This window comes from Misgurnus anguillicaudatus, chromosome 23 (assembly GCF_027580225.2).
Source record: "Misgurnus anguillicaudatus chromosome 23, ASM2758022v2, whole genome shotgun sequence".
NCBI lineage: Eukaryota > Metazoa > Chordata > Actinopteri > Cypriniformes > Cobitidae > Misgurnus > Misgurnus anguillicaudatus.
The window spans coordinates 10,517,797-10,540,730 of NC_073359.2; the positions used below are offsets into that span (position 1 = coordinate 10,517,797).

The following is a 22,934-nucleotide window of genomic DNA, read 5'->3' on the forward strand; positions in this document are numbered from 1 at the left end:
GATTTAGATCTCAGATTAATATATAGATTTATATAGATTCAGTTAATTCAGATTCGGTTGTTTCAGGTCTCAGAGTTTTGATCAGGTATCAGGTTCAGATTCAGTTGATTAAAGTGTCAGATTCATGTCTCAGATTTATTTGATTCTCGGTTAATTTAAGGTGTCAGTTTCAGTTAATTAAGGTGTCAGATTCAGTTGATTCAAATGTCAAATTCAGTTGATTGAGCTATCAGATTTGGGTGTCTGATTCAGTTTATTCAGGTGTCCGATTCATTAGATTTAGGTGTCGAATTCAGTTGATTCAGATCTCAAATTAAGTTTATTCAGATTAAGCGAATTCAGATTATTAAGGTCTCAGAGTTTTGATTTAGGTATCAGGTTCAGATTTAGTTGATTCAGGTGTCAGGATCATGTCTCCGATTTATTTGATTCAAGTCTCAGACTCGGTTGATTGGTGTCGGTGTCAGTTTCAGTTAATTAATGTGTCCAATTCAGTTGATTCAGATCTCAAATTAAGTTTATTCAGGTAATTCAGATGATTCAGTTTTGATTCAGGCATCAGGTTCAGATTTACTTGATTTATGTGTCAGATTCATGTCTCCGATTTATTTGATTCAGATCTCCGACTCTGTTGATTTCAGGCGTCAGATTCAGTTGATTCAAATGTCAAATTAATTTGATTGAGCTATCAGATTTAGGTGTCTGATTCAGTTGATTCAGGTGTCAGATTCATTAGATTTAGGTGTCGGATTCAGTTGATTCTGATGTCAGTTTCAGTTAATTAAGGTGTCAGATTCAGTTGATTCAAATGTCAAATTCATTTGATTGAGCTATCAGATTTGGGTGTCTGATTCAGTTCATTCAGGTGTCAGATTCATTAGATTTAGGGGTTGGATTCAGTTGATTCTGGTGTCAGTTTCAGTTAATTAAGGTGTCAGATTCAGTTGATTCAAATGTCAAATTCATTTGATTGAGCTATCAGATTTGGGTGTCTGATTCAGTTCATTCAGGTGTCAGATTCATTAGATTTAGGGGTTGGATTCAGTTGATTCTGGTGTCAGTTTCAGTTAATTAAGGTTTCAGATTCAGTTGATTCAAATGTCAAATTAATTTTATTGAGCTATCAGATTTAAGTGTCTGATTCAGTTGATTCAGGTGTCAGATTCATTAGTTTTAGGTGTCAGATTCAGTTGATTCTGGTGTCAGTTTCAGTTAATTAAGGTGTCAGATTCAGTTGATTCAAATGTCAAATTCATTTGATTGAGCTATCAGATTTAGGTGTCTGATTCAGTTGATTCAGGTGTCAGATTCATTAGATTTAGGTGTCAGATTCCGATCTCAAATTAGGTTTATTCAGATTTGATTGATTCCGGTTTCAGAGTTTTGATTCATGTTTCAGGTTCAGATTTAGTTGATTCAGGTGCCAGATTTATGTCTCTGATTTGATTCAGATTTCAGATTTTCAGTCCTTGATTTTAGGTGTCTGATTCAGTTGATTCAGGTGTCAGATTTATTAGATTTAGGTCTCAGACTCAGTTAATTAAGGGTGCACTTACACCATCCGAACCAAACCGCGCCCAGGCGCTTTTGACCCCCCCCCCAAGCCTGGTTTGTTTAACTAATGTGATCACTCTGTACCATGCACGGGCACAGTTTGGGTAATTGTGCCCTGGCCGCCTTGCAGAGGTGGGCTCGAGGGCAGTTCACTTGGGCTCAGTCGCGGAACATACAGTGTGATCAGAAATCGTGCCAGAGTCAATTACGCGACCACTCACCTTCACCTGCCTTTCGTAAAAACCTTTTAATGCGCGCAGCAGGGTTGTGTGAATGTCTGAGCTGCACACGCGACAGATCAACTAAGCAATATGATAGTCATGTGAGAGGGCTGTGTGTCATCATACCAAACAAATCCGAATAAAAAACACAAACTTAACATTACGATGGGCTCCAATGTTAAGAGAGCGCTTTACTTCCTGTTTTCTTCAAAATATAGCAATCACATCCTAATGACGAGAGCGTGCCCAGGCTGGATAGCTCAAAGTACAGTGTGAGTGCCCGCATCTGGGCGAGTATGGAAGGGGGACAATCGTGCTGGGGCACAGTTTGGTTGGTTTAGCCTCCAGGGGTCAAATTCATTCATCAGGTGTCGGCTTCAGACAATTCAGATTCATATTGGTGTGTACAGTTGTGGTACAGTCCCAGTAATGTCAGATCAGCGCCACTATTAGCACTCACAGTACTTTAGTTGAACTTTTTAAATCCTTTTTTTAAGTCACCAAGATGGACTGCTGTAAAAGAGGAAAGCTTTGGACCTCTCATTTACTTCAGCCTAGCACCATTATTTTTTGGATCAGTGTGTAGCGTGGGTTCATAGCCTTCTTTGTCTTCTCTGTGATGTCTCATCCAGAACTGGGGTCATTAAACAGACAGCAGACGCTCAGGTCTTTATTTTGGATGGGAAAGAGCAGTCCTCGCTCAGACAGACCGTTTTCCAATGCACAGAGTTTTCCAGCTCAACTCCAAGTCCTGGCAATCACGTGGGATTTTGCTGATGTTGGCCTGTTGTTACTGATATATTGAGCAGCACACTGTATAAAAGATGATGTCTAATAGCTGACACTTTCCACAGGATCATTCACAACTTGATCCACTCCAAACCCAACTTCTTCATTCTTCATATAGATTGTTTTACCACTTTTCACTATTCACAAACTCTTTGAAAGGATTAAGTCCCATCCTAAAGGTTTTCTCCTTTTGGATGCTGAAATACATCATAGCGACTTCATGATGATTTTATAGTTTATAAAGGAATCATGTATAGTCATAAAGGTTTGAGATGTTATTGTGTTATATTCATGAGTTGTATAGGATCGTGAGAGACTCGACAGCCCTCTGCTTTCAGAGATTGGATCAGGACATTTTTCCGCAGCACAATTTGTTGCTTGTTAGTCTTCAGTCTGGAGTTGTTTAACATACTGGGCTGTGCTCCAGCCCTGCTGCATTATAAAGTCTTAATGAAATAATCCTAAATCACACTTTTAACACACGGTTTGTCCTGATATTTTTGTACAAATCATGTCAAATAATATTAAAAGGTATTATTATGTTAATGTCAAAACCATTTAACACTGTTGTGTACTGAAACAATGACACAAATCTCTTTATTGTGTCGAGAGTCGAGTAACTCTTCCCATAAGGCTTTGCTTTGTGTCTGACGGGAAAGGCAATGTTCATGAATCATCGGCTTACTCTCATAATCTCTGTATTCAAAGCCTCGGTTTGTGTGTGACATACACACAGCAAAAATAATAAAGCCGTACAGTCTGTGTTGAAACGCATGTGTACATCGTATCTCTTAGTGTAGTGTTGAGTAATATTCACAATATGAAATGAAGCAATAGTATGATGATTTTCTTTGATAGAGTCATTAGATGGGGCTGGTAATTTTAGATAATTTTTTATAAATCAAACATTTTCTGTGGGGTTGTTCGCCTCCATTTGTGTTTATATAAAACTGTACGTTTCCCTGAATAGTTCATCATCCCAGTCCTTATAAACTTGCATTAGTCAATGTTTTGTGTATTAACATTTCTAACACAGTGCCGGTCGGTCAGTTACTGGAGAAATGACTGAACAGGTCCAGTAAATGGCTGCCAGATCTAAAGTTAGTTGACCCAATAACAGCTGTGCAGAGATTTACTCCCACCCTTACAGTTGTCTAAGGCAGCTGAAGAAGATCTGATGATTTCCACTCTCTGAAGATGTATTTTTGGAGTCTGTATCCACACAAACACTGCAACTATTCGTTGGCTTTGTAGACGATCTTGTGCTGTTTAATCCAACATATGTAAAATTTAAGACTTTCTATGTATGAAATGCAAGTATAAAAATATAATTTTAGTGGTTCGTTGGCAATAGTTGTTATTAGTGAATAGCATTGGTTATATTTAGGGCTGGGCAAAAATAGATTTTTCGATTAAACATTTTTTTTCCCGTGGTCGATTCAAAATCGATTCTCACAGGCCACGAACCTAATTCCGCAAACATTGAACGTAAGATTAACGTTAATCTAATTACTAGTCTTCTCCACTAGATGTCACCCTTTTTTTTGCCTTGCGCCATGTTACCAAGGAGCGAGAGGCGAGCCTGTCATTCATTCATTCAGTCTATATTTTAATATAATATAATATTCTATATAATCGATATTCTTTGAGTTGAATCAATAACTGAGTATAAAAACCGCGACGAGAACCGAAATCGAAAACTGGATTGAGAATCGAAATCGAATCGTTTTGATAGCTTGTGCATCGAAATCGAATCGATCTGGAACATCTGAATCGATACCCAGCCTTAGTTATATTTAAATTTCTTCGTTTACCAGATACTTTAATTCAAAGCGATTTGTAAGTGATAAAGCATTTTAAAAAGTGATAAAGCATAAAAGTATCACACACTATGATGTGCTTCCTGAACATTGAACATCGGTCCGTGTGAATCAGATCTCGGCGCGCGCAGTGCGTGTCATAGGAATTTAACGAGGCTTCGAGGCAGAATTTTTGCCTCAAGGAATTTTTTTTAATCGAGTTAATCGAGTAACTTGATGAATCGTTTCAGCTTTACTTGGCATAATCCATTGAATCTGATTAGACCATTAGCCTCGCTTTAAAAAATAACCAAAGAGTTTTCGATATTTTTCCTATTTAAAACTTGACTCTTCTGTAGTTACATCGTGTACTAAGACCGACGGAAAATTAAAAGTTGCAATTTTCTATGCCGATATGGCAAGTCCGGCGTAATAATGAAGGACTTTGCTGCCTTACCATGGCTGCAGGAGGCGCAATGATATTACGCAGTGCCTGAAAGTAGATCCCTTTGTAGTTTAAATAGCAGGGGACTATTTACGACAGCAAAGTCCTTCATTATCCTTCATGCAAGAATGAGAGTATAGTTCCTAGCCACATCGGCCTAGAAAATCGCAACTTTAAATTTTCTGTCGGTCTTAGTACACGATGTAACTACAGAAGTTTCAAGTTTAAAATAGGAAAAATATGTGAAGTGTCCCTTTAATTTTACCTACACTGCCATGTGCAAAACCAGCCATGAAATTCACATACAGTATTATATTTATTTACATTACTTTTTATTTTTGCATCGATGCAGAATATTTCTACATAAAAATTATTATACTACACATACACAGCTGCAATATATAAGTCAAATTATGTTTATTTTTTAAATATTTGAAATTACAAGGTTGCCTTTTTTGTGTGAAAATAAATTTCTCTTGAGAATTCTGGCTTCAAACTGAATTTTTCCAGATTTTCTTTAATACTTTTCGAGGTTGTGGCTAGAAGGGGTACAGCTATGGTCAAAATCTAAAATCTCCCCGAATGTGTGCTGTTTTCATCCAAACTTAAAGGCAGGGTGCATGATTTTTGAAAAACACTTTGGAAAAGGGAGTCAGGCTGAATACCAAAACACACTTGTAGCCAATCAGCAGTAAGGGGCATGTCTACTTACTGACATTGTTGCCTGGGTTGCGTATGTGTGGGGCGGGTCTATCAAAAGAAGGTCCAGATTTTATTGGGGTAGGGGCGTGTTTGTTTAGGTGATTTCATATATAACATTAGCTTTCAGGGATCATGCACCCCGTCTTTAACCCTAAACCCAACATTTCATGAGGCCTCATTTATTATATGGTCGATTTATTCAAATTACGATACCTTTCATTCGCCATGTTTATCAACAGACGATCATTCGTACCATGAGATTGGCGGTATATGAATGTTTCATGTGTTTTAAGATGATAATTTTCCACAGATCTGTGCTGGTTTCTATTTTAGATTAATAGATGAAGCCCAATGTAAAATCCTAGAAGTACAAACTACAATTCTGTTTTTCATCGTCTCCCAATTCAACCACAGTATGAGTTTTTCCATCCATTTGGATTGTCAGGATATAACCTGCCCTGATCATTGGCTGTTTTTAAACAATCGCCTGTAGTGGACATGCAAGAAAAATGATTTTATCTTCACATTAGGGATGCATAACGATTAATCGCGATTAATCTATAGCAGAATAAAAGTTTTTGTTTACATCATATATGTGTGTGAACTGTGTATAATAATTATGTATATATAAATATGCACACATGCATGTATCATTTTAAGAAAAAAATATATTTATATATTAAGTATTTATTTTTATGTATAATATAAATTATACATAAATATACAAATGTATATACACATGTAAACATTGCTTAAATATATACATGCATGTGTGTGCTTTTATCTAAACAAAGTTATTATACACAGTACATACACATATATGATGTAAACAAAAACTTTTATTCTGCTATAGATTAATCGCGATTAATTGATATGCATCCCTACTTCACATATTCATTATAAGGCAATATATTGGTGCATCCCCTAGAATTGAGAGGTATTTTTAAAAGCTCTTTTCTTGAAGTTTAGCTCATTTAAACAATATATTCTTCTTTCTGTTTGGAATCTGATCACAATTGGACTGACAAATATTTTTACAGTTTGTTAAAATAAGTTTTATGTGTGTATATTTCATAATTTTCTTTTTTCCTTGTTTCTCTACTGTCTTTACTAATATGTATTTTTTACACTTTACAATTTTGCATTGTTGCAAAGCAAAAGAAAGCACAACAGAATTGCATGAGTGTAGTTTGCATCTTGACGGCACTGAAAGTTTTCATTGTATTGTCCTCACTGAGTGCTGACTGGTAAACACAAGTCATAACCTGTCCTGTTTCAAGCGAAGCTTTAGTGCTGAGTTATCTGAATGTATGTGACTATAATTAGTAACGCATTCCACTTCCTGTGGCTCCGCCTTCACATTTTCACATTCAATGAAATACTTCTGATTCCAGCACATCCAGCTGGTGTCCATCTAAATCTGACCTCTGACCATCTGTCTTTAGGACAGGCCCTCCGTCATGACTCTTTTGTGTTGGGTGTGCAGGAATTCCCCAGTAACTCGAGCTCCGGCTCTTGGGAAAGTGGATCTTATTCTTTTGTTCTTGTTTTCAATGAGCACAGTTGGGTGGAGAGACCTGCTGTCAGCCTGTGGACAGGACTGACTCAAGAACATCACCGTCCATCCTTATATCAGGAAAATATGACCTTTCACAGCAGTTTCACAAACTTAATAGAAAATAGAGAACTGAATTTGTCAATCGAACAAATGAATCATATTACAAAGAAATAATTATTAAAATCTTTTACTTTGTGCAATAATGTCATTTATTTTTCTAGTTTTAGTGAATTTTTTAGGTGGAAATATGATGCATAGTTAATATGAACTACTTGTTGTATGTTTGAACCTTTTCAGTTTATAATTCAAATAATTTTCATTCTTTTAGACATATTTTAAAGTCCCTATGTAGTCAAAAAATGTATCCCTTTAAAGCTCTTTTTTGATTTTCAAAATGACATATTTATTTAAACATTTTCTCCTGTAAAAATAATTCTCTATTCCTTTAAATAGCTTTAATGTAACTCTACAGTAGTAGTAGTAGATTTATGAATATGCAAATTAGTCCCCGCCTCTACTCTAGAAACTGTAGAAACTGTGACAATGACAAATGTAAATATTGTTTTATTCATATAATATGTTTGAAGCTGATTTAGAATAGGAAAAAATAATATCAGAATGATTATAAATATATTTTGCTTTTATAACGTCAGACACAACTAATATGACTAGCCCTCCACTTGACTATGCTATGAAATGGCTAATAAAGTGTTGCTTATGTTAATGTAATGTAATGCTAATGTAAAAAAACATTAATGATGCATTTTATATACAAAATATATATCAAAGAATAAAACAGCACTGATATTATACACTTATATTAGTGTCCGTAAATTATCTATAATGTCATATCCACCTTAACTTCAAACGCGGAACTAAGTGAAGTGACGTTTTTCCCTGCGTATTTCCGTTTCAATAGCCAGCCGGTAGAAAACAGTGTAGTGGGAGCACACATAAAACATGATTTAAACGTTATGGTAAATGTTTACTACACATAACATGTATGAACCATTTCGAGGATGAAATTAAGAAGTGGCCTGATACATCATATGAAGATATATTCAGTCGGGTCTTCAATGCGCAAATATAAAAGCAAAGAGACATACCAGTATCTTTACAATGGGAAAGTCAGTCGAGTGTTTTATACATAGACCAAGACTTTGTGTTTTATACCTTTTCAGGCGATGGTTTAAAATGTCACAACTGTCCCTTTGGTGTGAGAGTTTTTTTTTAAACGGCAATTTTTAATCGACTTGAGTTTTTATGGCAACAGATCAAGCTTCACTCACTCTTACAGTCAGCAGCATCTTTCTCATTCAACACATTGTAAGTTATTTGAACAAACCATAAAAACATATTAAACTATTACATGTATTCAGTATTGTTTTCGTTTATATTATTACATCGCTTCTTACGCACTAGATCGAAACGAGCTTATGACATTATTTGCTTTTTCATTTAAAACATGATAAAAGTACACACAAACACATTAAGAACTATTATAAACATTAACTAAGCAGATTATGTTGTATATATTCTGTACTGTAATCACATTTTTGTAATAATGTATAGTAGCAGAATAAATAAACTAGCTGTTGTTAGTTGTTTTAAAACAATTATTGTATTTATTGTTTACTGGCAGTTTCTATTAAAGGTTTTACTGGATGTATTTGTGAATACAGATCATGGATGCACGTGTGCCACATACACATTCAGCTCTTGTGCATGTATTATGGTTAAAACACGTTTTGTAGAGATTAACTGCATTTGTACCAGCTATTACGGCAACCCCTAACTGCACCAATGATCCCGATCTACCTGGATTTCATAATAAACATTAAAAAGCCAGTCAAAACGGCACACTCGTGTCACTTGCAATACGACCAGAAGTCTTACACAAAGGAGCTCAAAGATGGCGGCACGCGGGTGATTCTCACGAAAACTTGGTTTTAAAAATGTCAAGCATGAAAATGTAAAAATTGCTTAAATTTTCCTTTTTTTCCCACCAGACATTGAAAAACAAAGTCTGGAGTAAATGGGAACATTAATTTAAAAACTTTTACTTATCATTTAACACTTTTTGTAACATAATATAAAAAATGAGTCCTAAAAAATCTCATTACTGCAACAGTCAGAAAACATCAACACTGACATATTTTCAAAATGACATGACAAACCTGAAAGAACATAATTTGGAGATTCTGCACATGCATTTAAAATCAAAGTATTATGCTTCTATTAATTAAATTAACATTTAATAAGCATCTGTTGCGGTAATGATAATCAAAATGTCGTGTAAGCATTCTGACAAGACAATATTTCAAATTAACTGTAAAAAAATTATCTTACCTGGTAGCCATCTTGAAGTAACTGGTTCATGTGCTTGGTCACTCAAAATCAAACTTTATTAAAATTCTGTATGTGTGCTTAAACTGTTCTCAAAAAGTGTTGCGGAGGATGAGAACATCAGGCATGGACACATCATTTTTCCTAATTATTATTATACATGAATATTCAGTAAATATTTTTTCTGTTATCTAAAGTAGTCTAGCAAAACATCCATTTATTTTTTTCCTTAATATTTTTGTGTTAATTTGATTAAATTACAACATAACGCATGTTCAAACACAGCCGGACACATTGCGGTAATGAGAATTTCAGCAGAAAATGAGATAAAATTTACAATTATAAATTCTTATGTTGAAATCACACATTGTGCAAGGTAGAACACAGTATTGTGTTAATTCTGATGCTTTTTAATGTTACTATATTACACATTTTAAAGCTAAAATCATTAGTGCCGTGGTGTTTCAATGGTTTCGTGAGAATCACCCACCCACATTTACGTCAAAAATAAGGTGGATCGGTTTAAACGGTAGTTGGCTAACCGATTAGTTTTATACAGAGAGAGTGTGTGTGTGTGTGTGTGTGTGTGTGTGTGTGTTTATTGCTATGGATACAGACAGACACACATTCCTGGTATTTTCATGCTTGATGTTGAAGGATCTTCAGATGTGTTCAGTATAGTCACAACATCAAATGAAAAGTTGAATACAGAAGTTTCAGTACTGAACCAAAAAACGTGATTTTTATTTGTCGAAGCTCTGATGATGTTAGTTGGTGACTTTATTCTGCTCTGCTCATTGTACGTCAGATTATAGTAAATAATAAAAAAATTTGCATGGTGGAAAATGAAATCCTATGAATTCTTCATACATGTCAAGAGAGAAACCTGGCCCTGGATGGTTTTAGATAGATAACTGTTGTCTTTAGCTTATATAAGATATACTGTAGTAAGCAGCTGTCACAAGTACACATTTGGGAAGTTAGGCCTATAGATTTTTTGGCTAAACCCACAGGTGCAGGACAGCTGCCCCATCCTGAACCCGAAACCCAGGTCTCTTCATGAATCTAAGATGACGGTCTGTCAGTCTTCATTTTTATTTTGCTTTTATCTTTATATTTTATATAGCCTTTATATTTATTCAATATTTTTAGCATGACCTTTTGTACGTTTTTTTCTTCTTTAAATATTCACACTTACTCAAGTAAGCTTGTGCTGGGTGGAATGCAATCTGATCATCAGTTAAACTGACCTGAGATCAGCAGGGAGAGTAGTTCATCTTTCACTGAATCATTCTGTTCGTTGATGATTTGATGTGTTTTGTGACTCAGTTGGCCATTTCTTAGTCTATATATACAATTAAAGGACATATACTGTAAATTTCACTTAAACCTTTTTCCTCTAAATGATCTTGATATGCTATAAAAATGGTGGACATATTCAGGAAATCTTTATATCAGTAGGCTATAAAACAGGTTTATGAAATGAGAAATGTCAAACCAAATTCTCATTATTTAGTAAGCTTATTTTAAGTCGAGTTAAAGGCACATGTGAAGCTATAGATGAGGGCAACCAAGGTTATTATGAGTAACCTCAGCACCCTGATGCCCACCTGATAGTGTACAGACAGTGTTAAACTAGTTTATCACCTTAGTATCATTGAGATTGCATTGTAGTCATTTAGTAGCCGTCTGACTGACGCTTGTGACCTTGCATTAAAAAATGTAGAGAAGCCAGATTTTCACGTCTCTGCAGTTTTGCTGGAGGAGTGAGGAGTTCAGTATGGGTGGAGGAGAAGGCACACACACGTCTATCTGATACAGTGTCATCTATATCAGTCTGGTCAACTACAGCTTTAGTTGACTAAATAACACAAGTTTAGGGAATTACATGTGACTAAACATCATCAGCCCATCATCCTGTAATGAGAAATAATCCAACTGAAAGAGCTGTAGTGGTTTTTCCAGTAATGTTGTATCATGACTAAACACGTCACGATACAGTTTTATGTCACATTGTGCAGCCAGACAAACTTGAAGCAGTAATCTAGATTGATTGTTGATTTTTGTCTTGACAAACTGCAGTGGTTTCTCAAACACAAATGTGTCCCATAAGTCCAGTACACTGTAAAAAGTAAAAAGTTGGATCAACTTAAATCCAATCACTTAAATACTTTAATTGGTAACACCTAAACAATTTTAAACTTGTATTTTTAAAGCAACACTAAAGAGTTTTTTTTACCTTAAAATAACCTTTCCAAAAGTGTTTCAGTCGTTCATCCACTCGTACCAGGGTGAACGGCACTTTCACATTCGCTTTGCAGCCCTCTATCGGCCAAAACCGCACTAAAGAAGTTTCCAACCGTCGGTCTGGTCCTGTAGTTTGAGTGAAAACTACAAAAACTTGCTTTAAGGCAGACCTACAATCCAATCAGAGCAAGCTTTGCTGCAGTAGGTTAAATAATTTACGACTGTGGTAATGGACAATTCCGCTTCCAACCTGTAGGGGGAGCAAAGAGCAAAAACTCTTTAGGGTTGCAGTGAAAAAAAATCCTTTGTGAAAAATGTAAGTTGAATTTTTTATGTGTAACCAATTGTAGTAATTTATTAAGTTGATCCAACTAGGGATGTCAAGTTATGCATTTTCCCATATTCGATGATCATTTAAATTAACGATCAATCAATCGAATAATTGTTAACAGTAATAGTGCAATAAGCCATTACAGCAGTGGCATATAGCCAATGACATAAAAGTGTGCATAAAAACGCCAGCTTCCTCACGCGAATCAAAAGATTTTATTTTGTCTAAATAATATGCTAGTGGGATTGTAAAATGAGTCAATGTAGTTGGTGTTTTGATAAAAATCATCAATTTAATCTCGTAACGAAATATAATGACTAATAGACACAATAAACTCCGCCTCATAACGGGCACTCCGCACAGTCGCATGCATCTATGACAAAATAAAAGTTTCATTATCATCAAGTGTTATTTTTCTAGTTGTTCACCTCGCTTTCTGAGTCGTCGATACACCGCTTGTTGTAATTATATCCAAGAAGCACACGAAAGGGCACTTTTCCCGTCGTTACCTCAGCTTTAGACCTGCAGCGTACTTTCAGCAAAGATGCTTATGTTATGAAGACTTCAACCTTCCATTAGAAAACCCGCAACAGTGTTTAGCGTGTAGCGCCTCAGCCAGTCATGATGATGATCAATGATATATGTTGCGGGAGTTCAGAGTGTAACGTCAGTCAGTTACAGTTTACATTTAACAGTTTCTTGCCAGAATTTAAGTTTTTCATTTTAATCTGTTTATTAAAAACGGCTTCTGGACGCCTTCCCTGTGTAAAGCAGTGTTAGCAGCGCTGCTATGCTAATCTTGCAGGCTTCCCTGAAGAGGGTCTTTGCTTTCAGTATCCTAACTGTGTTTAGATTTTCGGCATCGGACCCTCTCAGATCCTCTGCGAATGCAATTTTGTTACGTTAGCAGCCAGCCTCGTTTGTTACGTTAGCAGCCAGCACTCAATTGTGACCAGCTGTGTATGTGCTTTGCGCAGGCGCCAGACACACGTGCTTGCTTTTTCGACAATCGTTAAGTTTTATCGATTTAACTCTTATCGACTATTAATCGAAGATCGATTATAAGATCTTAAATAATAGACACTCCAGCCCAGTTGGTGCCGATAATCCGCCTTTGCCAATTGCAAGAATACAAACGGGTTCCCGGCGCGGAGTAATACCGTACCTCACAGCACATCTAATACAAGTCAATGGAGTTGGACAAAAACTACGATAAAACCTGTTTGAATGCGTCTTTTGCGGCAATTTTTGTGTGAGGATATCAGTGAACACCCCTGACCACTCGGTGAGTTTCACGCCTTTGTCAATGAAAGTTTAATGCATTTTAGGAAGGATTGTTCCAGTGCACCTATACACACATTATAGAGGTGGGAGGTGATACAAGAAACACCCGAAAATTCTCGGGGCAGCCACATATGTCCAAATTTCAGGGTTTGTACCAGAACAATACAATTAATAGCCTATAATTGTTCCTGGTAAATTACTATTTTGTAAAACTGCACCCACTGTGGCGGGTGTCGGTCTGCCCCAACTGTCCTCTTTTTTTTGAAAACTAAAATATGGTCACCCTATGTTATGTCAGCAGATCTTTATAGAGGAGGTTTCCTTCAGTGTGGTGTTTTTTTATAAAGTAACATATGTTGTGTTTCTTCTACAGTCATGTTGAGAAGATCACCACATGGCACGACCCTCGAAAGAGCAGAACACCACCTGTCAATCAGATGAGTTTGCACAATCAAACCTCCAATAACAGCAATGTTCAGCAACGTTCGATGGCTCTGTCTCAACCTAACTTGGGTGAGTGTGAACCACATCTGTTTTCACATGACATTGACACTTATAAAGCTTAATAATCATCAAGTTTTTGTATGTAACCCAAGCATCAACACTGATAAAATATAAAGTATGAAATATTTCTGAATATATCAGCACCACACTGTTTATACTTAATTATACATAATTCTTGACATTGAATAGGATTATTTTACTGATCGACTGGACTGGACTTTGCTTTCAGTGCTATACTGCAGATTTAGGGCCAGAGGTTTCACCATCATTTTGACGTTAAATAATCGGGATTTACTATAGACGTGCAATTGAAAATTAGCACTAAAAAGGTGTGGTCTAGTTATTTTTGCGACTGATCTTATTGCATACGCATTTCTAGGAGTGTCCTCCTAGACACAAAATTTATGGGAGGGGAGTGTTTTTTAAGGTTTTTTTTGTAGGGGGGGCATTTTGCCTTATTTGATAGACAGTTATTAAGAGACGACAGGAAAGTACAGGGTGGAAAGAGGGGTATGGGCCCCTCGAGCCAGGATTCAAACACGGGTCGCGGAAGTACGTCCACTACACCATCGGCTCCGACGGGAGGGGAGTATTTAATAGATTCACACAACTCGATTTACTAATGTTTGCGCGTGTGATATTACTGGTATTTGCGCCATTATTTAACGCCGAAAAAAGCATGTCTTAAATCATTTAGCGCATGAGATAGCTGCAATTGTTGCAGATAGGAAAGGCATCAGAGAGTGCGTAGTACAAGGCAGTGGATTTTTTTAACATGCAACTGTTTATTTGGAATACCAGATGAACATACTATTTAAAAATATTGTTTATCAAGCAATGTTATTTTTGGTTTGCTGGAGGAAATTTAAAGAGGAGTAAACTTCTTGTAACCCATCCTCTGGTTCTTTTTACACCCCATCAGCTCTGCTTACTTGTGCCCCAGAACTAATTTGCGCTGGTCTTAGTAGATTGTGTTGGAAATAAGCGCACAGTGCGAGTAACCGAAGTCTTTTTAACTCTTTCGCCGCCATTGACGAGATATCTCGTCAATCAAGAGAAACCGCTTCCCTGCCAATGACGATTATTTCTGGCTTTCCGCAATACCGCCATTATCCACCAGGTGGCTTCCGCCACTTTTTAAACCCGGAAGTATTGCCCTATGGCAAGCAGCTGCATGTCCGTGTCTGTTTTAAAGATCGCTCTGAATGGGATCTTTATGAAAAGTCCATCACAAAAATGGAATTATCTCAGCTTTTTGCTCAAAATGTGGTGTTTTTGCAGAACCTACCCATATTCAAAAGCTGATTACAAAAGAACTACTGAAGGTAGGATGAAAAGTTTTTTTTTGTTTGAAAGCAGAGGATCTGTTCTTTCATTTATATTTAAAGAAGAACATTTTCTGGAAGGCATTAAACTTTTGTGAAAATCTATGAAAAACGCTGGCGGCGAAAGAGTTAAGGAAGTCGTAGTACTGTACTGCCATATTTGCAACGCCTGTCGATTCTGTGCACAGTCCATCTCCCAGAGGATTCTGTTCTTTTTCGATTGCCAATAGGCTCTTTTAACTGGGTGGCGGGACAGAAGCCTCATTCTGACCGTTGCGATCTACCCCATTCAAAACCAGTGACACATCCGATTGTGGGTGTACACTCGCATGCGCATATAAAAGGAACTTCAGGCTTAAAGGGACACTCCACTTTTTTGAAAATATGCTAATTTTCCAGCTCCCCTAGAGTTAAACATTTGATTTGTTACCGTTTTTAAATCTATTCTGCTGATCTCTGGGTCTGGCGCTACCACTTTTAGCATAGCTTAGCACAATCCATTGAATCTGATTAGACCATTAGCATCGCGCTTTAAAATATCGAAATTTTTTGAGCGCGATGCTAATTGTCTAATCAGATTCAATGGATTGTGCTAAGCTATGCTAAAAGTGTTACCGCCAGACCCGGAGATCAGCTGAATGGATTCCAAAACGGTAAAAATCAAATGTTTAACTCTAGGGGAGCTGAAAAATGAGCATATTTTCAAAAAAAGTGGAGTGTCTCTTTAAGTCTCTTGCTTTAAAAGCACTCTGTAGCTTGTTTTTGTGTTGTGACACAGGCCCTGAAAAATACTTCCAGATGTACTTTCTTTCTTTCTTTGCATTTTTTTCTTCTTAAATCCTGATTTGTGATGAAATGGAAAAAAGGTGTGTCTGTGTTGTGGTGTTGGCAGTGGAGATACAGATTCCAGTCAGATGAAAATCATTTGCTGTACAGTAGATGCTGAGCATATCGAATTATAACAAATACACTAGAGTTTAACATGTGTAAAATAAACTAGGCCTATATCATTTCATTTAGGTTTAAGACTATGAGCATTCAGCTCAATCTTGTGAAAATGTTCAAGAAAAGTCGCATTTCACATAAATCCCAGGCCAAGACATAAAGACGGAAATTATATTTTTAGATTTTTGCATTGTGAACCTACTGTATGTCATTTTCATGTATTTACAAACAGCGGCAAAATAAAATAAAATAGCTCGTAAATCCACCATCATTCACAAATAATTCACAAATTAATAATTTAACCCCAAAACACATAATTTTTAATCTGTATTTGTTCACATTACATATAGACGGTTTCATCGGACACACGTGCGCTGACGCGATACACGTCTGGATCCGAACTTTACTTCCGGTTTCGTTTTTTTAATGGTCTGACTAGTTACCAAACTGATCTCTTGAACAAATGTTTTGGTTTCCTAGGTAATCTATGTGTTGTTTTTTTGCTTGTTATTAGGGCTGTGCCGATACATCGCGTTCCCCATTAAAAAGACCTGCTTGAAATCGATACTGAATCGCAAAGCTCCGATTCTGTGTTTCATGCACAGCTTGTGCGTGTTCTATGGCTCTGTGATCAGTAGGAAGTCCTTATCAATCTAAAATCACTATGAGTTTGAGTCGTTTATAACGTGCATTTAAAAAAGCAACACTCGCCAAACACAATAATTCAAAATATTTTTATTATAATGAAAATACCTGAAACAATCTGAAGAACAGCGATATAAATATTCCTTTAGACATTTCCTGGAATAGTGTTTGGTATGCTACTTTTTCTGTGGCACAAATGGCGTTTCTGCACGAGAGCGCCCTCTGGCTTTTGGATGTGGCGGCATTTCACCGTAATTCATTAAAATTCATTCATTAAGAAAACGCGCATTTGCACGATTAATCAGCACAGCCCTACTTGTTATATAAATAAACTACGTTTAAAGAACTTTGTTGTTGTTTATTTTTAGCGGAGTTTACCGGAAGTTACGTGCGGACCACGACAGCCGCTTGTTTATGTTGTTACTGCTGAAACCATCTATATATGGGTTTGGGGTGAATAATGTTGTTATTTCACATAAAGCTAATGTCACAGTTGCATAAACATCTCATTGAGCTTGTGTTTATCTGAATAAAGGTGTTCAGTCACTAAACCTCTGTTATCTACCCTTTTGCCATATTAAACTATGTTATTACCTCAACCTAGACGAATTAATACATACCTATCTTTTTTCAATGCGTGCACTGGACAGCGTGTTGGAATGTGTTAGCATTTAGCCTAGCCCCATTCATTCCTATGGTACCAAAAAAGTTTTATTTTGTGGCACCATACTTACTGGTATAACTCCTCATGTAACAGTCTTTAAATAGGGAAGACACGGAAGTGTTTGGTGGCTTCCCTGTTTGGTACCATAGGAATGAATGGGTCTAGGCTAAATGCTAACACATTCACGGCGCGCTGTATAGTGCACGCATTGAAAAAAGATAGATATGTATTCATTCGTCTAAGTTGAGGTAATAACATAGTTTAATATGGCAAAAGGGTAGACGATTCCTTGACAGTATACTGATGTTGAAGTCCATGAGACACACAATAGAAATCTGAAACTCAAACCTTGTCCTTACAATCCCACAATACCTTGTGGCTCTTGCTGTGGTCTGGTGTTTTTCTGTCTTCAGGATCATTCGGAGGACATTTTTCTTTATTCAGTTTGACACACCTGTCTTGTGTGTGTGTTCACAGTAATCTGTTGTGAGGATTATGGGTAATTGAGACTCTAGTACAGAAGTTCACCGGGTCAGATTTTACTCTGTCCCTCTATATTTTCTCTCTCTTTCAGGGAACAAGGAAATCTGTTTAAGGTTTTTACCACAAAGCATGACATCACGCTAAAGGCCCAATTCGCAATATTGCAACTAGGGCTGTCACAATGATTAAATCATCTCATCGCGATTGTTTGACCTCATCACGATGATTTAAGATCACCGCAATGATTGCACATTTCTCTAAGAAACACTAGGGGGAGCTGCAGCATCTGTATAAATGAGAGCGTATCAGATGGTGCTCCTTAACTGACAGTGTAACGTGATACATTGCAAAGCAATTCAGTACTGTGGAATAAAAACAGCATTTAAAGAAATGCTGCAAAACTTTAGCAGTATGAAGTGCCAGGTAAAACATACATTTCCAAAACAGCAATTCCAAATTTAAGGAAGTGAAGGATACTATTCTTAGAGATCTGTAAGGAATTGATTTTTTTGCAGCCACTACAGACATGTGGTCCAGTACTAGTATGACCTTAGTAGGAATGGCTATTATTTAAGGCCTGTTCTGGTATAGTCAGTTTATTTTGATTGCGTTTTTATTTTTAGTTATTTTCAGACACTTTGTTGTGTTTATTTCGTATGAAGAATTTTTGAAAGATAAATTCATTAAATAATTAATTTTAAAATGTATTATGTGTATTAATGTTTACTGCCAAGTAAACCGTGCAAAAGTTTTAATTTAAATAATCACAACAATGTGTGAAATTTATAAATAGGACACAGTTCAACATAAACGAATGCTATAAGAGCTAAAACGGTATTTGTAAATAAAGTATCATTCTTCATGACAGCACATCCATATCATCAATATTTGTGGATCATGTAAGCAATACATAAAGTCATAATGGAATAATTGAGAACAGGTACTAGGGGTGTAACGGTACAAAAATGTATGCTTGGGTGCATACCTCAGTTTTTAAATGAATGTTAAGTTCCATTTTAATACAATTAAGGGGGTCGCACACAGGACAAAAAGCGCAGCGTTGCGTGTACGCACATCGGCGGCGCCTGTTGGCGGCTGTCTGCTGTGACTCTGGACACTGCTCAAATCACAGAGCGCCAATCACATAGTTTAACATTAAATAACATATTTGTCCTAAATCGCTAGCACTTAAAATTGGTTACTAACATATATTATGCATCTTGAAGTAGGGGCTATCTGACTTAGCTCGCGCATTTTAATGTGCACTTCCAGTGTACGATACCTCCGAGTTGTCCTAGACGCGGCGCTGCGCTTTTCGTCCGGTGTGCGACCCCCTTTAGAGGGGACGAAAAGCAAAACATAAAATTACTACTAAAGCAACACTAAACAGTTTTTGCTCTTTGCTCCCCCTACAGGTTGGAAGCGGAATTGTCCATTACCACTGTCGTAAATAATTTAGCCTACTGCAGCAAAGCTGGCTCTGATTGGATTGTAGGTCTGCCTTAAAGCAAGTTTTTGTAGTTTTCACTCGAACTACAGGACCACGACCCGACGGTTGGAAACTTCTTTAGTGCGGTTTTGGCCGATAGAGGGCTGCAAAGCCAATGTGAAAGTGAAACTTTTTTGGAAACGTTATTTTAAGGTTAAAAAAACTCTTTAGTGTTGCTTTAACATTTGTAAACATCAATATTAGCAAACATCAAAAGTTTTCATAGAATAAAAACTGTTTATATATTTGAAACAAATTTGTAAATAAAACGCCTACCTGGTATAAATAAAATAAATAAAAATTAGGGATGCACGATATATCGGCCGACATATTGTTATCGGCCAATAACTGCTTATTTTTAATATTATCGGTTATCGGTCTGATAGCAAAATTAGGCCGATAAATGAATGCCGATAAATGATGGATTATTTTGGTTGGTTGAACCACTTCACTTGCTCATTGCTGGCCATGTGGAGTTTTGATTGGTGCTTTCTGTGACATAGCACGAAGATGACACGTGTTGCGGGCTTAAGAAGAGTATGCTAGTCTAGCGCAAAGACAAGATGTCCGCGGTCTGGGAGTTTTTCATTGCGAAAATAATATGAATATTTATCGGCCTATATATATCGGTTATCGGCCCCCAAATATAAAGAGTTATCGGTATCGGCCAAAATTTCCATATCGGTGCATCCCTAATAAAAATAAAAACTAAATGGAATAAAACAACTTCTGTTAACAATAGCTTGCAATGCTTGGCCCACCTCCAAGGTATCCTGATTGGTCCACTGTTCTGGACCTGACATTGATGCTCTGCACTGCCTTCAAAAGTTAAAAATTATTTTAACTTGACACGCGTCTTAAAACTCTGAGCTTGTGCGCAAGACATATAACGGTCAGCAATGGAAAAAACACATTCGCCTTTAGCGGCTTTGCCAAACAAACTGGTGGTCCGCTACTTAATATGTTTGTGTGGGAACTTGTATTTAAAGTATGTTCCAAACATAAGACAAGCCTACTATTAAAGAGTGCATTTAGTACACGTGCACTGTACCGAAACGGTTCAATAGGGATACGTGTACCGTTACACCCCAATCAGTTACTAATGAATCATTAATCAAATAAAAACAAAAAGTCATTTTAAGGTGAATTTAGATTTCATGTGAAGAACTATTTTTGCCATCCAGCTATTGTTAAAAGCGTGTGCACTTCTCTTCTGGTCATCACTTAAGATGACGGCTGTCTGATCTTTAGCTGTTATACTGTTGTACTGAACAGGACAGTTACCCGAGGGTTGGGAGCAGGCCGTCACTCCTCAGGGAGAAACGTACTTCATTGACCACAAAACCCAAAGTACCTCATGGCTGGACCCACGTATGGGTGAGTAAAGCCTTCTAGACCTGAGTCCAGTCAGCCTTAGTAGTGCTTGCCTAATCCCTGACCCCATACACAATTCACTCCTCTGATCTCAGAACAGCACAACAGAAGAAATTCAGCATGTGTTTCTCATCTGAAATCATTTACAGAAATCATTAAAATCAATCAATCAGTTCTAATCATAAAGTGTTTGTGTCAATGACTAACATCAAAACATTGTATTTGATTGTTTGTCAAATCTGTGCTTTATAGTGATTGGTGGTCGAGTAAAGCATGTGACATGCTGCTCTAGCTTTTCTCACACTACCTTTTTTATAGTATACTAAATTAGTATTTATACTAGCTTTAAAAGGTTCATCAATATTAATATTGCTAAAGGGTCGGATGAGGGCTGAAGCTAATGGCGCTTTTCAATTGCATAGCACCCCACGGCCTGGTCCGGGTCAGGCCGGGCCAGCTCACCTCACTTTGGCTTGGTTAGCTTTTCCATCGAGTTTAGTAACACTTCACAGTGGGAGGGATTATAGGCGTGTCGTTATATTTGCGCTGCCTACTGCTGTGACATCATACAATTTAGAGCGTCGTTGTACATTCATACATTCATTTATTTCTCAGTCTGCCACACAATTCAAATTGACCACCACAAATGTTTTATGGTGTTCCTGATTCTCAGCTTGTGGATGTTTTTCATCGCTAAAATGGAGTTTGGGAACTTGTTGCAAAGCACAGATGACAACAGATTTACTCGAGACAGTGCAAGCTAGCATGAAGCTAAAGCTAATCTTTTACATTATAGTGATGACGCTGGTAGTGACGATTCTCTCAAACCAATCAGTGATCTACAGTGTTTTCGCGTCACGTTTTTGTATCAGCTCCGGTCACAAGGAACCCCAACCGAGGTGGTACTAAAAAGTATCGGGTACCAGTGGAAAAGCCCCCGAAAGTAAGCTGACCCAATCCAAACCATGTGGTACTATGCAATGGAAAAGCACCATAAATCTCAATTTGCATACTTTTCGAGGTGCACCCAACATGAATGCAGATTTATTGGTTTATGCTAATATACCGTATGCTAATCCCACGCCAACAAAGTAGTGCAGACTGGTTCCCTGCGTCTGGGTCTAAAGTTGCCCTGAAAAATCAAACGAATTCGGACAACTTCGTATGACGTTCGTTCTGCGCCTGCATGAGATGAGATAACTTTCCATACCAGCAGGTGGCATAAGTGTCTGGAATGATACACCTACCAGTATCATACGAATCTCGCTTACTACTGAAGGATTCGTCAAATAGTTGTTAAAATATCTAATTAATAGAGCTGTGACGATGCATCGTGTTTCCCATTAAAAAGACAGTCCCTCCAGAAAAACGCGATTGTGCGATCGCGCGATATATTGCATAATCAGCCAAAGTCCGCATATTTATGCGGGGCTGCATTTTTTCCAAATACGACGCACTGTCGCCGCATTAATTACATATTTCCGCGCACAAAATATGCAGGGCTTGCATGATTTCATAATCTCCACATTTTCGTAGCAAAAAGTCACATATATATTAGCAGAAAGTTGAAAAATTTTGCATTTACTTCCCAAAAGCGCAGCCGTGTCCTCTGTTGCCATGGGAACACTATGAAGTGACGTGATTATGTGACGTGAACATCATTGCAGCTTTTGCAAGTTCCGCAATTTTCGCAAATTCCCGCAATTCCATCACATAAATTTCATAAATATCCCGCATATTCCATCGCATTTTTTAAGAAAACGTGCTGCAAAATCAAGGATTTTCACCCGCAACAATCACAAAAAAAATCTGCGTTTTTCTGGAAGGACTGAAAAGACTTGTCTGAAATCGATTCTGAATTGCAAGACTCAGATTCTGTGTTTCATGTGCAGCTTGTGCGTGTACTATGGGTTTTTGGTCAGTAGGAAGTCCTTATCAGTCTAAAATCATTACGAGTCCGAGTCGTTTATAACGTGCATTTAAAAAAGCACGTCAAACACAATCATTCAAAATATTCTTTACTATCATGAAAATACCTGAAACAATCTGAAGAACGGCGATATTAATATGTCTCTAGACATTTCCTGGAATAGTGTTTCATAGATATGTATAACAAAGGCTTACAGCGGAGTCTTTAATGTCATCACCTGGCGGCCATCTTACCACAGGCAGCTCGCTCACTCGTAGCATTTTAATGATGCATGTACTTTTTAAATGACCATAACTTGC

General features: G+C 37.1%; 1 protein-coding gene across 3 annotated transcripts in view; it reads left to right on the plus strand.

Annotated features, from left to right (window-relative positions):
- wwtr1 (WW domain containing transcription regulator 1) overlaps nt 1-22,934 on the plus strand; it is a 53,941-nt gene that overhangs the window by 20,200 nt on the left and 10,807 nt on the right. For 2 of the 3 annotated variants that reach the window (XM_055217621.2, XM_055217620.2), the window contains exons 2-3: nt 13,650-13,789; nt 20,607-20,708. In XM_055217621.2, the coding sequence (XP_055073596.2) occupies nt 13,650-13,789; nt 20,607-20,708 (242 nt within the window). The remainder of the gene's footprint in view (nt 1-13,649; nt 13,790-20,606; nt 20,709-22,934) is intronic. The other variant, XM_055217622.2, reaches the window with a different exon arrangement.